Source organism: Hippopotamus amphibius, chromosome 8 (assembly GCF_030028045.1).
Source record: "Hippopotamus amphibius kiboko isolate mHipAmp2 chromosome 8, mHipAmp2.hap2, whole genome shotgun sequence".
Taxonomy (NCBI): Eukaryota; Metazoa; Chordata; class Mammalia; order Artiodactyla; family Hippopotamidae; genus Hippopotamus; species Hippopotamus amphibius.
Window position 1 is genome coordinate 75,700,297 of NC_080193.1, and position 15,327 is coordinate 75,715,623.

A 15,327-nucleotide genomic window follows, 5' to 3' on the forward strand; every position below is an offset into this window, starting at 1 on the left:
GTCAGACTCTTTTTCAGAGTGGCTGTTCCATTTTACATTCCCACCAGCAATATATGAGTAATCCAGTTTCTCAGCATCCTCACCAGCATTTGGTATTGTCACTATTTTTGATTTTAGCCATTCTGACAGGTATATAATGATATTTCATTGTGAGATTTTTTTTTTTAATTTTTTATTGGCAGTGTTGGGTCTTCATTGCTGCACATGGGCTTTCTCGACTTGCAGCAAGTGGGGCCTAATCTTCATTATGGTGCATGGGCTTCTCATTGCAGTGGCTTCTCTTCTTGTGGAGCATGGGCTTTAGGCGCGTGGGCTTCAGTAATTGCGGCACACAGGCTCAATAGTTGTGGCTCACAGGCTGAGTTGCTCTGTGGCATGGGGGATCTTCCTGGAGCAGGGATTGAACCCGTGGCCCCTGCATTGGCAGGCAGATTCTCAACCTCTGCGCCACCTAGGAAGTCCCTTCATTGTGGTTTTAATTTGTATTTCCCTAACGACTAATGTTGTTAAACATATTTCTTTTCTTTTTTTGTTGAACATTATTCTATGTGCTCATTTGCCACCCATATATTTTCTTTAATGAAATGACTTTTCATTTTGTTTGTCTGTTTTCTAATTGAATTTGTTTGTTGGTTTGTTTTTACTGGAGAGTTTTGAATATTCTTTATATACTCCAGAAATGAGTCCTTTGTCTCTCCCACACTCTAAAATTGTCTCCAATCAGCCAGTGGCACCTTGATGAAGTTTTAATTTGCATTTCTTTGATTCGATTATTAACGAAGGCAATTTTTTAAAATCTTTTTTTATTTTTCACATGGTAGTGTGTATATGGTACTATATATATGTCAGTGCTACTCTCTCAAGTCGTCCCACCCTCCCCTTCCCGCCCCCCCCCATGTCCACAAGTCCATTCTCTACATCGGTGTCTCTATTCCTGCTTTGCCACTAGGTTCATCAGTACCATTTTTCTAAATTCCACATATATGCGTTAACATACGCTATTTGTTTTTCTCTTTCTGACTTACTTCACTCTGTATGACAGACTCTAGGTCCATCCACATCACTACAAATGACTCAATTTCATTCCTTTTTATGAGTATTATCCCATTGTATATAAGTACATCTTCTTTATCCATTCATCTGTCGATGGACATTTAGGTTGCTTCCATGTCCTGGCTATTGAAAATAGTCCTCCATTGAACATTGGGGTGCATGTATCTTTTTGAATTATGGTTTTCTCAGGGTATATGCCCAATAGTGGGACTGCTGGGTCATATGGTAGTTCTATTTTTAGTTTTTTAAGGAACCTCCATAGTGTTCTCCATAGTGGCCACACCTATCCACATTCTCACCAACAGTGCAGGAGGGCTCCCCCTTCTCCACACCCTCTCCAGCACCCATTATTTGTAGACTTTCTGATGATGCCCATTCTGACCAGTGTGAGGTGACACCTCATTGTGGTTTTGATTTGCATTTCTTTAATGATTAGTGATACTGAACATCTTCTCATGTGTTTGTTGGCCAGCTGTATGTCTTCTTTGGAGAAATGTCCACTTAGGTCCTCAGGTCATTTTTGGATTGGGTTGCTTATTTTTTTGGTATTGAGTTGCATGAGCTGCTCATATACTTTGGAGATTAATCCTTTGTCAGTTGCTTCGTTTGCAAATATGTTCTCCCATTCTGAGGGCTGTTCTTTCTTCTCGTCTGTGGTTTCCTTTGCTGCACAAAAGCATCTAAGTTTCATTAGGTCCCATTTATTTATTTATTTATTTATAATATAAATTAATTAATTTATGTATTTATTGTCTGTGTTGGGTCTTTTTTGCTGCGTGCGGGCATTCTTTTTAGTTGCGGTGAGTGGGGGCTACTCTTCGTTGCGGTGCGCACGCTTCTCATTGCAGTGGCTTCTCTTGTTGCAGAGCATGGGTTCTAGGCACGTGGGCTTCAGTAGTTGCAGCACATGGGCTCGGTAGTTGTGGCTCACGGGCTCTAAAGCGCAGGCTCAATAGTTGTGGCGCACGGGCTTAGTTGCTCCGCGGCATGTGGGATCATCCTGGAGCAGGGATCGAACCCGTGTCCCCTGCATTGGCAGGCGGGTTCTCAACCAATGCACCACCTGGGAAGCCCCCATTTATTTATTTTTGTCTTTATTTTCATTATTCTAGGAGGTGCATCAAAAAGGATCTTGCTGTGATCTATGTCAAAGAGTTTAACAAAGCCAATTTAAAAAACCACAAAACTAACAGTTGTCTGATGACTTAAAGGAAAACCGGCATTAAAATCTTACCCCAAACTCAACTTACCCACAGGCTCTACTTGTTCCACATGGTCTATATAGTCTCTCTTTCCCAGGTAGATGGTCACCTGTGGAAAGAACAGGTGTGGATTCTCAATGGCCAAAGGACGCTAAGAAATTCATGTTAAAAATCAGCAACAACTGAAACATTTTGACCAGTCTTGAAAAGAGGAGCCACCTGGCTCTGCAGCTCATCCTGCATCACCCCCTCCCTCCCTACTTGGCTGTAGGCAGAGATGGTGAATTGCAGGCAAGGCGTGATCTTTCCTCAGCCTCATCCAAAAAATTCTTTCCACCCTTTGTATAGTCCCTGTTCTCCTCACCTTTTCCAATCAAGCCCAGTTCTGATATCATGCAGATAAACTGACTGAATTCATTGATGATGCTGTAGTGGAAGGTTATGCCTGTGCATATGAGGCTCCCGTCAGCTATTTGCATGTTAAGCCTTTTATTTCTAGCTTTGAATAAAAGGTTTCTCCTCCTTGTTAGAAGAATTTCTGGGGACTTCTCTGGTGGTGCAGTGGTTGAGAATCTGCCTGCCAGTGCAGGGGACACACGTTCGATCCCTGGTCCAGGAAGATGCCACATGCCAAGGAGCAACTAAGCCTGTGCGCCACAATTACTGAGCCTGTGCTCTAGAGCCCACGAGCCACACCTACTGAGCCCACACACCACAACTACTGAACCCCACACGCCTAGAGCCCGTGCTCCACAACAAGAGAAGCCACCGCAAGGAGAAGCCCGAGCACCACAACGAAGAGTAGCCCCCGCTCACTGCAGCTAGAGAAAGCCTGCACACAGCAACGAAGACCCAAAAAAAGAATTTCTGAACTGATCAAAAGGCAGATGTTCTGGAGTCCCTGAAATCCTATCAGGTGATCCTCTATACAGATAAACCTGAACCCATGTCCTGAAGAAGGGGGAAGAGGTCTTGGGTGGGGAGACATGACCACATCGCAGTCCTAGTCCTGTCCTTTTCAACATCACTGGCGGCAGAGGTCTCTTCACCAACCCCCTCTGTGGGAGAGCATGGGTTGGGGTTACCACCACTCACCACTTTAACCCACAGCATGTGAGTGCCGTGACGGTAAGAATTCTCTCATTCATCTTTCAGCCATCACAGTATCTAATGCAGTATCTGGTACATACAGGAATTTAATCAACACTTGCTAAGTGCACCAATGAGTGAGTTCATGGGCTCTGGCTAGCCCCCTTCTTTCCTAAGCCTATAAAACTCATATTTCTATTTTCATGAACACTCAAAATACTTTTTGTGGGCACTAAATCATCTCCCAGATCTACCCCCTCATGGCAGTATCCTGGAGTGGATCTCAATGGCTTCCAGGTTATTTGTGTTATTAATGTGGAAGCACCTGAAGGACAGACAGCATAGCCAGGTGATCGGGACAGGGGAAAGGAGTTAGATGGTGAAAGGATGCTTTCTGGGCAAAAAAAAATTCAGTGTGTACAAAGCCCAGAGCCAAGAGAATGCTCCTGGAACTGCCAATGGTCTCATCTGCAGGTGAATGTCCACCAAATGGGGATGCAAGGTGATGCCAGAAAGGGTCTTATAGGGCCAGACCCTAAAGAATCTAGGAGGACGTGGAAGCATTTGAAGCAGGATGAAAGGCCTGCAATTAAATGACATGTAGTGCTTGTCTTGTACCAGGCGCCAAACTAAGTACGCTGACAACATTATTTCATTGAATCCTCACAACTACTCTATGAGCTAGGAATTAAGCCCATTTTACAGAGGAGCACACTGAGACTTTGGTTGTGTCGGCAGCAAGGTGGAGAAGGCATTGGCAAGGGGAAAGCTGATGGGGTCGGGAGGAGGGAGAACTGAGAGTGAACAGGAGGGGAGAGCATAGGTGGAGAGAGCATGTCTTCTTTTTCAAGAAGGAAGGAGAGGGACTTCCCTGGTGGCGCCATGGTTAAGAATCCGCCTGCCAATGCAGGGGACACAGGTTAGAGCCCTGGTCCGGGAAGATCCCACATGCCACAGAGCAACTAAGCCTGTGTGCCACAATTACTGAGTCTGAGCTCTAGAGCCCGTGACCCGCAACTACTGAGCCCATGTGCCACAACTACTGAAGCTTGCATGCCTAGAGCCCATGCTCCACAACAAGAGAAGCCACCACAATGAGAAGCCCAAGCATTGCAGCAAAGAGTAGCCCCCACTCACTGCAACTAGAGAAAGCCCTGTGCGTAGCAGTGAATATCCAATGCAGCCAATAAATAAATAAATAAATTTATTTTAAAAAAAAAAGGAAGGAGAGCTGGAAAGGGGACTGGGTCAAGGGCAGTTTGTTGTTCTTGTTACTGTCTTTAAGATGCAGGGGTGGGTACTTGTTTTCATGCTCAGGCCAAGTACTGGTAGAGAGGGAGAGGCTGCAGATAGCACCGGAGGGAGGCGATACTGGAGGACCCAAAGGAGGTGGTGACCATGACCCAGGCTGTGAGCAGCATGAACTTCAGTGGAAGCAACCGCAGCAGCGCCTCTTCTGCTGCAGCTGGGCGGGGAGGGAAGAGACAGGAGCAGGTAGAGAAGCGAGGCGGGCCGATGTGAGGCTGCAGCCCACCTGCCGCTGACAGCCCCACAGCCGCGTGCCCCACCTGCCCCATCTTCCTGGATAAAAGTCACCAATTGTAGGGAGTCCCCTGTTTGCATAGTGGCTAGGATTCCGGGTTTTCACTGCTGCGGCCCAGGTTTGATTCCCGGTCAGGCGGGGAACTGAGATCCCGCAACCCGTGTGGTGCAGCCGGGAGAAAAAAGTCCAGGGCCCCATGTGGTTGTGTACCAAGAGGAGACCACCCCAGAAGACGATTCTTTTTCCCTTTCCCCCCCGGTTTTATTGAGATATAATTGACATACTGAGTACGTTTAAGGTGTACAACATAACGATGTAGGTATAAATTGTGAAGTGATAACCGCAATATATTTAGTTAACATCCATCACAGAGGATGGTTCTTGATCCAATTCCTTTGGCTCGGGATGGGTTTGAGGTGGACACGTGACCCAGTTTTGACCAATGAGACATGAGAGAAGTCTGCTGGAGAAACATCACCTCACTCTTGGGAGACCACAGGAAGCAACAGCCTTTTCCTTCCTCTAGAGGGAAGTGAGGGTGAGGCGCCTGAAGCTGGGGCAGCCATCTTGGCACCAGCCAGAGGATGAAGGTCACAGAAGAGAGAGGAGTGGGGAGACTCGCAGAGAACCAGACCCAGGGCCCCGCACACCACGCCTGCAGCCAGACGATACCTGCAGTCGAAATGACCCTAATATGTGAGACATTAATTGATGAATTATTTTTTCCTCCTATATATAAAAGTTCTAAATTTTCCAGGTCAGAGGATGTCTATTTAGATGTGAGGAAGAAAAAAGTGAGAAAATGCTATGGCCCAGCAGAAGTGGTTTCTCTCTTCCTTTGCCAGAAGTTGAGATAAAGTGCACTGGAAAGACCCAAGTTGGAAGAGAGTTGAGAGGATGAAAGGTTGCTGGGTACCCAACTTGTCTCACCAAAGAATCAGAGGACTTGATGAAAGAGATAGATATTCTCAGTGAGGAGAGGTGGAGAGTGTCTGTGCAAAGCCGGATTCTCTCATGATGCATGATAAGCATCGGAGAGTTTCTTTTGGGCCCAGTATAGGCTTCAGAAGTCAACTAGAAGGATGACCTAGATCCATACTGTCCAATACAGCAGCTACAGGTGGCCACCGACATTCGAACTATGGCCATGCCAAACTGACATGTGCGATAAATGTAGAACACACATCAGGTTTCAACAACTTAGAAAAAGAATATAAAATATGTCTAATAATTTTTATATCATTGGGGGGGGTAGGATGAGTTGGGAGATTGGGATTGACATATAAACACTATGGATACTATGTATAAAATAGATAACTGAGAACCTACTGTACAGCATAAGGAACTCTACTCAGTGCTCTGTAGTGACCTAAATGCAAAGGAAATCTGAAAAAGAGGGGATATATGTATACATATAGCTGATTCACTTTGCTGTACAGTAGAAACTAACACAACATTGTAAAGCAACTATACGCCAATAAAAATTTAAAAAAAAAATCTTTATATCATTTGCATGTTAAAATGATAGTTTTTTGGATATATTGGATTAAATAAAATATAGTATTAAAATGAATTCTCTGCTGCTTCTTACTTTTTTAACATGGCAACTAGAAAATTTTAATTTAGATACGTGGCTTGCATTGGATGGCGCTGCGCTAGATTGTGAGCCCCTAAGAATCCACCGAGTAGAACGAGGAGGCCCCATCCACAGAGGCTGTGGGGTGGGCCCTCCATTGGGTCTCCCAGGCCCGGAAGTTTACAGGCACATCTAGACCATCTAATGTGCCTCTTATGGAGCCATCAGTGGCATCATCTCTGCCGAGTACTTAGGGTGCCAGGGTATTTATTGGTGGCCATGCAGCCACAGTGCATAGTGGCGGAAAGGAAGCAGCAGAAGATGCTCCCTCATCCCGTGGTCCCGGAGGCCCAGCAAGGGTTAAGAGCATGGCGGGTGGGTGACAGAAGGTAGAGAGTTGCATTGATCTAGCATCAGGGCTTTTCCCAGGCAGGTAGTCAAGATGATAGAAAAAGGGTCAAGTAAATTACAGATATTGACCAAACAATGTTTGAAATGACAAGTCATGGGTTCAAGGCTAGGAAAAGAAGTAAAATTGGAGGCAAGGGGTTGGAAACTGAGAGATTAGGAGAAAATTAAGGGTCTTGGGACTAAAGTCTTGTTAAGATCAAAGAGAAGTTGTGTTTTTTGCAATTCACTCATTCACTTATATTGTGACATAATCTCCACCTCACATCTCTTATCATCCATCTCAGACAGAGACAGAAAATAGACATATAGTTTCCATGGACCTCACAGGGCTTTGATGTTGATCACCTCTACTCAAAAAAGTTTCTTTAAAAAAATTATTACCACTAAGCCCCTCACCTCTGTAGTACTTACCGATTTGTCCCGGGAGATCTTCTTGAAGATAACGTGGTTTGGTGTAGACTTACTGGCCTGCGTGTTGGCTGCCATGTTATCTGTTCCTGGCAGTTTATTCAGTTTATTCCACCTTGGGGTGTATGTCAGGTGAGAGGGCTGGGAAAAGGTAAAATCATCCTAAATGTAACGTCAAGAACCTTCTGGGAATAAAACCTACTCATGAGCTTCTGTACATCTATCAGACATTTCCTTCTACCTGCCTCAATGTCCACGTCTGACTAAATAAGGCCTTTGTCTAGTTTGTATTATACTGCAGTGTGCTTTTTTTTTTAAGGTGTTTTATTTTTCTTGATAAGCCTCAAACATTTCTTAGCAAACCCCACCAGGATGTCCAGATAGATTCCAATGAGAAGGTTTGACTTTGAGATTAAGCCAGATTGAATTTAAAATTCTATCTTGACAACATATTATGGCAATTAAAATAGAAAAACTTCCTACAAACCGCAACAAAACCACTCCACGAAAACCATTTTAAAAATACGTGAAATCCCCCCACATTTCTGTTCCGCAATTCATTCTAAGCAGTGCTTTCCCATTCCTGCCATCTCTCCCCACTCCCCAGCTTTACCCACAACAGAGAGGCCATCTGAGCTGCCTGGAATCCAGTGCATTCTGAGTTTCCTTAACAAGCAACGTTTGTGGAAACTGCACAGGAAAGGTGAAACTGGGACAGACTGACAACACGAAAATGACAGTCCTCCTTGCTCTGGCTCTTCCCGGCGCCCTGCCCCGAGTGTCTGAGAAGGCTTGTTCGAGGGTGGTCACATACCTCGGTCAAACAGCGGGGACAGGCCCAGGTGAGGAGCGGGTCTTTGTGCCCTCCGGGGTGCTCCCTCTAACCAGGTGACCCCACGCAGGCCCTGGCTGACGGTGTGGGGAATTTGTAGGGAGTCTGGAGAGGATGCCCCACACCCAGGTCTCAAGGTCTAGAAGCCAAATCCCATTTAAGCAGCAGAGTGGCAATTGGATTAGTGCTGAGATGGGTGAAATGGAGGTTTCAGCAGTTCTAAGCATTAGGCAAGGGCCTCCCAGTCTCCTTTCAGAGGGGCTCACTGTGCCAGACCGTCACGCTTGAATGGGGAAGGCTTGGGGGAGGGATGACAGCTAAATGAAAGCTACTTTTTATCTTAACCCACTTTGGGTTCTGGAAATAGACTGATTATCCCTTCACTCCCGGTATCACCAGGAGAAGGGATTTTCAAGAGCTCAACCAACTTGATTAAACTCAGCAGGCAGCTAATGCAACCTTGGGGGTGGGGATATAAACAAGGAGGTCAAGGAGAAATAGCCTCAAGATGAACCCTGGTGTTATACAAGCCAAACTAGTCATGTCCCTCTCCTTCACCCCACGTCCTATTGATTATGTCGCGAGTCTGGTCAATTTGCCCCCAGCATCATCTTCCCATCCCCAGCATCTCCTCTTGAGTCCATACCAGCCCATTTGCTTTCCTGGACTATAAAGTCTCCTGCTGTCTGACTACATCATTCTCTGTGCTGCAGAGGGGCCTTCCGAGGCCTGAGCAGCCACCCTCCTGCTCAGCAGCTTGCCTTGCTCTCCACTACAGGCACAGAACTTTAAAGCCACACACTTGAGCCTCTGCCTGCTTCTCTCCATCTCTCTGCACTTCACTCTGGCTGTTACTTTAGCCTGGAACCATCCTCTTTTCCCTTTCTCCTTGACTCTTTTCACCCTTCAGATTCCGGCTCAAGAATCACTTCTTCAGGGGAGCCTTCCCCAACCTCCCGGACTAGGTTGGAGGCACTATTGCATTTGACGCTTGTTTGGGGGATGATTTTACAGTCTCTCTTCCCATACTTGATTCTAGGCTCTGTGAGGTCAGGGACCCAGGACATTTTGTTTCCCTTATCTTTGTATTGCAGAATAGAATACTTAGGGAACGAATGCATGGGATGGTGTGGCCACTAACACAGGTATGTACTGGACTCGAGCTGGTGTCTGGGAATGAAGCCAGTCTAAGCAGAAAGCCTGTTCTGATGTTTGGGGTGTTAGCATCTCTTGAAACACTCCATTGGCTTCCCACCTAAATCTGGATAATGTCTGCAAGACTCTGTGTGATCTGGGTCCCCTTCTTTTTTTCTTTTTTAAAAAATATTTGTTTATTTTGACTGCACTGGGTCTTAGTTGTGGCACGTGGGATCTTAGTTGCAGCATGCAGACTTCTTAGTTGCAGCATGTGTGATCTAGTTCCCTGACCAGGGATGGAACCCAGGCCTCCTGCATTGGGAGAGTGGAATCTTAACCACTGGACCCCCAGGGAAGCCCCTGGGTCCCTTCTTATAAACTTGCCCACTTTGTTCCAGTCCACTGGCCTCTTTGCTTTTCTTCAAACCTGCCTCAGGGCCTTTGCACTTACTGTTTCCTCTTCTGGAACACTTTTCCCACAGATACTCACTTGTCTCACTCCCTTAATTCCTTTGGGTCTTTACTTCAACGTCACCCTATCCATCTATATCCTATCGTACACCACCTTGCCCAACACTTCTGTCCCCCTTCTCTGCATCACCTTTCTCTGTAGCACTTACCACCATCTAACATGCAAGAGAATTTATCCTGTTTATTGTCTGTCTCCCCACCCCACCATTACTAGATTGTAAGTTCTAGGACTATAGTGATTTTTGACTGTTTTGTGCCTATCCCATCTCCAGTATCTACAACAGAGGCCTCAATAGACTTTGAGCAAATCAATGAGTCACTGGATTGCAACAGTATAATGACTGGCAATAGCTAACGTTGGGGAACATTTTAATTTCTAAGGGAGAAAACTTTTTAAATTTTTAATGGAGGAATGCCAGCTAATAAATGCAAAGGGAATGATAGAATTAGAAAAAAATCATTTGACAAACTCTGATTGTATTAATCATGCCTTTTTATTTTCTGTAATTCTGATGCTTTGACACCTGGGGCTTTGCTGACCCCGGACAGACTGCTATCCCAGGGCTAGCTCTCTCCTAGAGAGAGTAAATGACTGCTTTTCATGTGCAAACCAACCAACCCAGAGCTCATACACCCCAAAGGCCTCCTTTCCTCCTTTATTGGGCTCTCACACTCTGAGCAATTATTGCCCTGCCTTAATCACCCTGCGGCCAGGTATCAGACAACTGGAGACAGCCCCTGCACCCCAGAACCTGCTGAAGTAAATAGCCAATCTTGTCTGCTTACCCTGTCTCACCAGTTCTTCCCCATGGAGACCACAAAAAAACTCTTGCCCATGTTTTCTCCTTGATCCTTCTACCTCCTGACTGGCCCTGGTGCTTCCCCATGTGGCCTGCCCCCTCTTTATGGGAACTGTGAGTAACAAACTATCTTTTTAACGGCAATTGTCTCCTGATCTGTTGACCTCACCATAGCTGAAGACTTATGCTTTAAAACACTGATGACATTGACTCAGACAAGAATTCTTTATTGGTGTCAAAACCATTAGCTGAAGATTTGAAGGGGAAATGGCTGTTCCTATGACACCAAAGTGATGCCATATGGATCATGACTCTTCACAAGGTGGAAGCCTAACCACACAAGGATCAGCCACAGTCCAATGTCAATCTTAGCATCTCCAGTGGTGTCAGCCAATGTGATGTGTCACCTTGCAGCAGCCAGAAACCATCAAGCCTTTAGACATAACTTCTAGTTTATAGGAAATACAAAGAATAGCTAAATGAGACCACAAGAGAGCTATCAGATGAATGTAGAAAGTGGCTGTGTCTTTCATAAATCACTGTCATAGAAAAGAGATGCATTAAGACACTTAAGGCACTCAACATCCAGATGTATTGTGTGGTTCCAATTGGACAAACAGGGTGTATAGGACATTTTGGGCCAATTGGGAACATCTGAATATGGTCTAATAATGTATCAGTAGTATGTCATATGACCTCTGACAGGTAGGATGGAAATTACTGAACTAGGAAGGTAGAGACTGTGACTGAATGAAGAAGGTCATAGGATGGTATGTGTAGTATGATCACATTTAGCAAACACAGAAGTCTGTGGTGTGGACACATGTGCACACATGTGTGTGCTGTTGTACACATTATAAGCGTAATCTGCAAGGACAAGAACGAAGGAGCTGACACTGGTGGTCTGTGTGAAGAGAATATTAGGCTTTGTTTCGAAGAAATGTTTTCTTGTCCCTTAAAAAATACAAAAATAAGAAGAAGAAAAATGACTGGGGCCCTTCTTTCAGTGTACCCATCAGAGGGGCTGCTGGGTGCTCCTGGGACCCCTGTGCCCCTGCAGCTGTGTTGGCGCCAGGCCCCCAAGGGTGCAGGTCTCAGTCACTCGTCTGTCAATGCCAGGCAGGTAGGGAAATCTGGGGTGGACTGCATGCCAGACCTCACTCTTTTTGGAAATGGTAGTCTCTGGTAGTCATTCCCAGCCCCTGGTCTATAATGCCTTTTTCTCTGCTTGCTGGAGAGATGAAAAAAATCAGGATGCTACTGTCAGTTTTTTCATAGAATGAAATTTATTCAGTATAAAGGGTTATTCTTTATTCTAGATTATGAAATTCTAAATTTTTTTCTTACTTGAAGTTTTAAATTTTTAAATATTAAAATGTCCTTCTTTTTCCTCCCAATCTTTATTGAGATATACTTCACATACAACCAAATCTACCCATTTTAAGTCCATAGTTTGCTGAGTTTAACCACCACTATGATCAAGACACATTTCCATCACCCCTAAAAGTTTCCTGGCACCCATTTCAGTCAACTCCTCATCCCAGGTAACCAGTGATTTGCCTTCTGCCATTAGTTTTGCATTTTCTAGAACTGATTATGAATTTAAGCATGTAGAGAAAATCTGGACTAGAATAATAAACACCCACAGAGCCAACAAGGAGATTCGACAGTGAACATTACACTGCATGTGCTCATCTCTCTCTATTGCTTTTTTCCTTTTGGACCATTTGAAAGTAAATTGCAGACATTAAGACACTTAATAAATACATCAGAATGCAGCTGCTAAGCCTAAGGACAGAGCACCCTTCCTTTTATAAAATAGAGATGAGTGTAGAGAGCAGTTTAGAAAAAAAAAAACTTACTTGGCCAAAATAAAAAGTTATCCACCTCTTTCTACAATTCTTTGGGAAATTTACTGGTCTATTAATTCTCAAAGTCTAGGAACCACTCACAGGCTATTTAATACGTTTCTCTGGAGTCGGCATCCAGTAAGAAGCAGTTACAAACCCTGTGTTCCATTTCCCAACATCAAACACAGCACCAGCTCGAGGGGGTGGCGAGTGGGGATGTGCACCTAAGAAGCTTAGGGGCTTTGGGGCTAGGTTATCGTCTTAGTGGTTTATTAGGGCACATGCATGAGGAAAACCGGTTCAGTCTGCTAACCATCAACTACAAAATGAAAACCTTGTGTCCTCATTTGCCTTAGTTTTACTGAAGCAGAGAACACTTGACAAGTTTGAGGCTACTGTATTTATGAAGAGTGTCAGGGAATCAGAGATTTTAAAAGCCACTCTAATTTCAACACGTACCTCTTAGTCAATTGGCCTTAAGAATAGAGGGCTGTTGTTATGGGCTGGGCTGGCTAACATCTGAAATCATAAATGGAGCCCCGTGGGCAGAGACCCTTGGAAAACATTTAGTCTACACACCATCCCTTGCTTTGATCTCCTCTACAACAGCCACAGGAAGTTGTTGAATGCTTCCAGGGGTGGGGGAATCACTACCACTTTTCTTTGAAATAGCATGAAGTGTGAGAGAATTTTTTGTGAGAATGGAAATCAGCCCCTCTTCTACTTCTCTGCATTGCTCCAAGTTAATCCACAATCTCTTCCACATGTCAGTCTTTCATGATTAGAAGACAGGTGCTTAAGCCTCACTGAAACCCTCTCACCCCCAGATTTCAAATGTCCATGTTGAAGCATCACACTGACGACGGTACTTAATGCTCCAGGATTCTATGCAACAGGAGCAAGTCGTACAAACAGCCCCAGACTGGAGTCCTGGGCTCTGTCGCTCACTGATGACTCCACTGCTATGTCGAGAAACTAGCTTGGCCTCACTGCTATTCCCTTTTCTCCATCTATAGAAGAGGAGTCCACCAGCTGCCCTGTCTTGCAGGGTCAGGGAAATGCACCAAATGCGCAGACAAGGCCTTGAAAGGGGTCCTGATTGACATTCCTTTGTTCTGAGATGAGAGCTTCTTCACCCTCTGGTCCTGCCACACAGGCCCTTGACAGTAGAAGGGTTTTCAATGGTAATGAACTTGGAGTTGAGCACAAACTGAGCTGCTGACTCCTGAAGTTGAGCAAAATTAGGCAGAGCCTTCTGGAGAAGTTTGTTACAGACATTGTGTCCCCCCAGATTCATGTGTTGAAGCCTGTTTACCCCCCAGTGTGATGGTATTTAGATGTGGGGCCTTTGCATGAGGTCATCAGTGAGGTCCTGATCTAACAGGTCTCCACTCTCCTTGTACACAGACAAGTCCCATGCGCACACAGCTTAGTGGCAGTGAGGCCTCAGGATGAAGTCTACCCCACCAGTGCCTGCCACTTGGGCTCCAGGCTCCGGAAGTGTGAGACACTTCTGTTGTTTAAGCCACTCAGGCGATGGTATTTCATTACAGCAGTCCAAGCTGAGCAAGACAAGGGCCCATGCTTTTCTACAGACAGATCAACGGCTATCGATCAAAAGTTTGGAAAAAAATGGATACTAATCCAGTTTAAGAAATACCCTTTTTTGTTGGAACTAGGTAGAGGTGGTGCTCGTACAACACTCTGAAGCACTAAATGCTATTGTTCAATTTAAAATGACTAATTCTGTTACGTGAGTTTCAACTCAATACATTTAAAAACAGTAGAAAAAGAAATACATTTTTTACACTGTGACCCAGTATGTACACACAAATATATAGAACACTCCTATGAAACAATATTTACCCTTGCTAAGTGGTTTATTCTTATTTTTTAAAACTACTCCTCCCTCTTACCCTTCCTTTTAGCTGGTTATGACCCACTTGATTTTTTTGCTGATTCAATTCTACTAAATAAAAACTTTGAGTGTGCACTCTGTGCCAAGCACTTCGTGAAGGTCAAGGATATGGTTGATCCTGAGATCTCTGGCTTACGACCTCTTAGAACCACCTGGGGATGTACTCCAGGGAGCAACAGAATGTACAGCTTTGTATCCAGAAACTAGACTGCGTACAGCCTGTCTTCTTACTGGCCTAGCGTACCTATCTATCATCTCTGAAGTCCACTTCTCTGGAAAAATGAAACCCAAAGCCTGAATTCCCCTGCTCTCTTCTCCAGCTCCTGGGGTTGGAGCAAATCCACCAAGCTTGGCACACAGCCATCTCCAGGGGTATATTCCCACATGGGACACAAATATTGCCTAAAGGAGGAAAGTCAACCAAATCCAGCGCAGGGCATCAGTCGCTGGAACTGCCGAGTGACTCCCCTCCCTGTCCCCACACTGCTGGGCAGTGCCCCGCAGAGGTAGGGCTGCCCGTGCCATCTGCTCTAGCCAGCAGGGTGTGACAAAGGTGACCAGGCAGAGTGACAAGCAGTCCCACAGACGCTTGCTTTCTTGTGGCATCATCCCTGTTCCCCTTACTGACGGCACATTAACAGACGGATACAAGTGTGGCCACCCTCTACCAGCTGCCCTGAACCTGGTCGGCGATGCCCGCAGGAGAAATAATGCTTGTTTTAAACCATTCCATGTTATGGCAGTTTATTATGCAGCAAAAGCTCACTGGATCCTGATTTAAACAAACCAATCATAAAAAACATTGAAACAATCTGGAAAATTGGAATATGGACTGGATAGTGGATGACACTGAGTCACTGTTGATTCTACGAGGTGTTAATTACGGCATGGTATCCTTATTAGGTTGGGATGCATGCTGGTTTATGGGGAAAATGAAGTGCTTGAAGTTTGCTGTAAAACACTGGCAATATTGCTGAGTGACAGGTAGATACATGGGGACTCGCCACACTGGCGTTTCCTGAGCCTCCTTGGGTTCT

The 15,327-nt window shown here is 45.1% G+C and overlaps 1 protein-coding gene across 3 annotated transcripts in view; it reads right to left on the reverse strand.

The window, feature by feature from the left end:
- The window catches only part of SAG (S-antigen visual arrestin), a 31,520-nt gene extending 24,099 nt beyond the window's left edge, over positions 1–7,421 (reverse strand). Inside the window, exons 1-2 of one of the 3 annotated variants that reach the window (XM_057745539.1) lie at positions 7,286–7,421; positions 2,304–2,364 (exon numbers count right to left, since the gene is read on the reverse strand). In XM_057745539.1, coding sequence (XP_057601522.1) covers positions 2,304–2,364; positions 7,286–7,360 — 136 coding nt within the window. In that variant the 5' untranslated portion in view covers positions 7,361–7,421. The remainder of the gene's footprint in view (positions 1–2,303; positions 2,365–7,285) is intronic. The other 2 variants (XM_057745541.1, XM_057745542.1) reach the window with 2 other exon arrangements.
- Between the last annotated feature and the right edge of the window lie 7,906 nt (positions 7,422–15,327).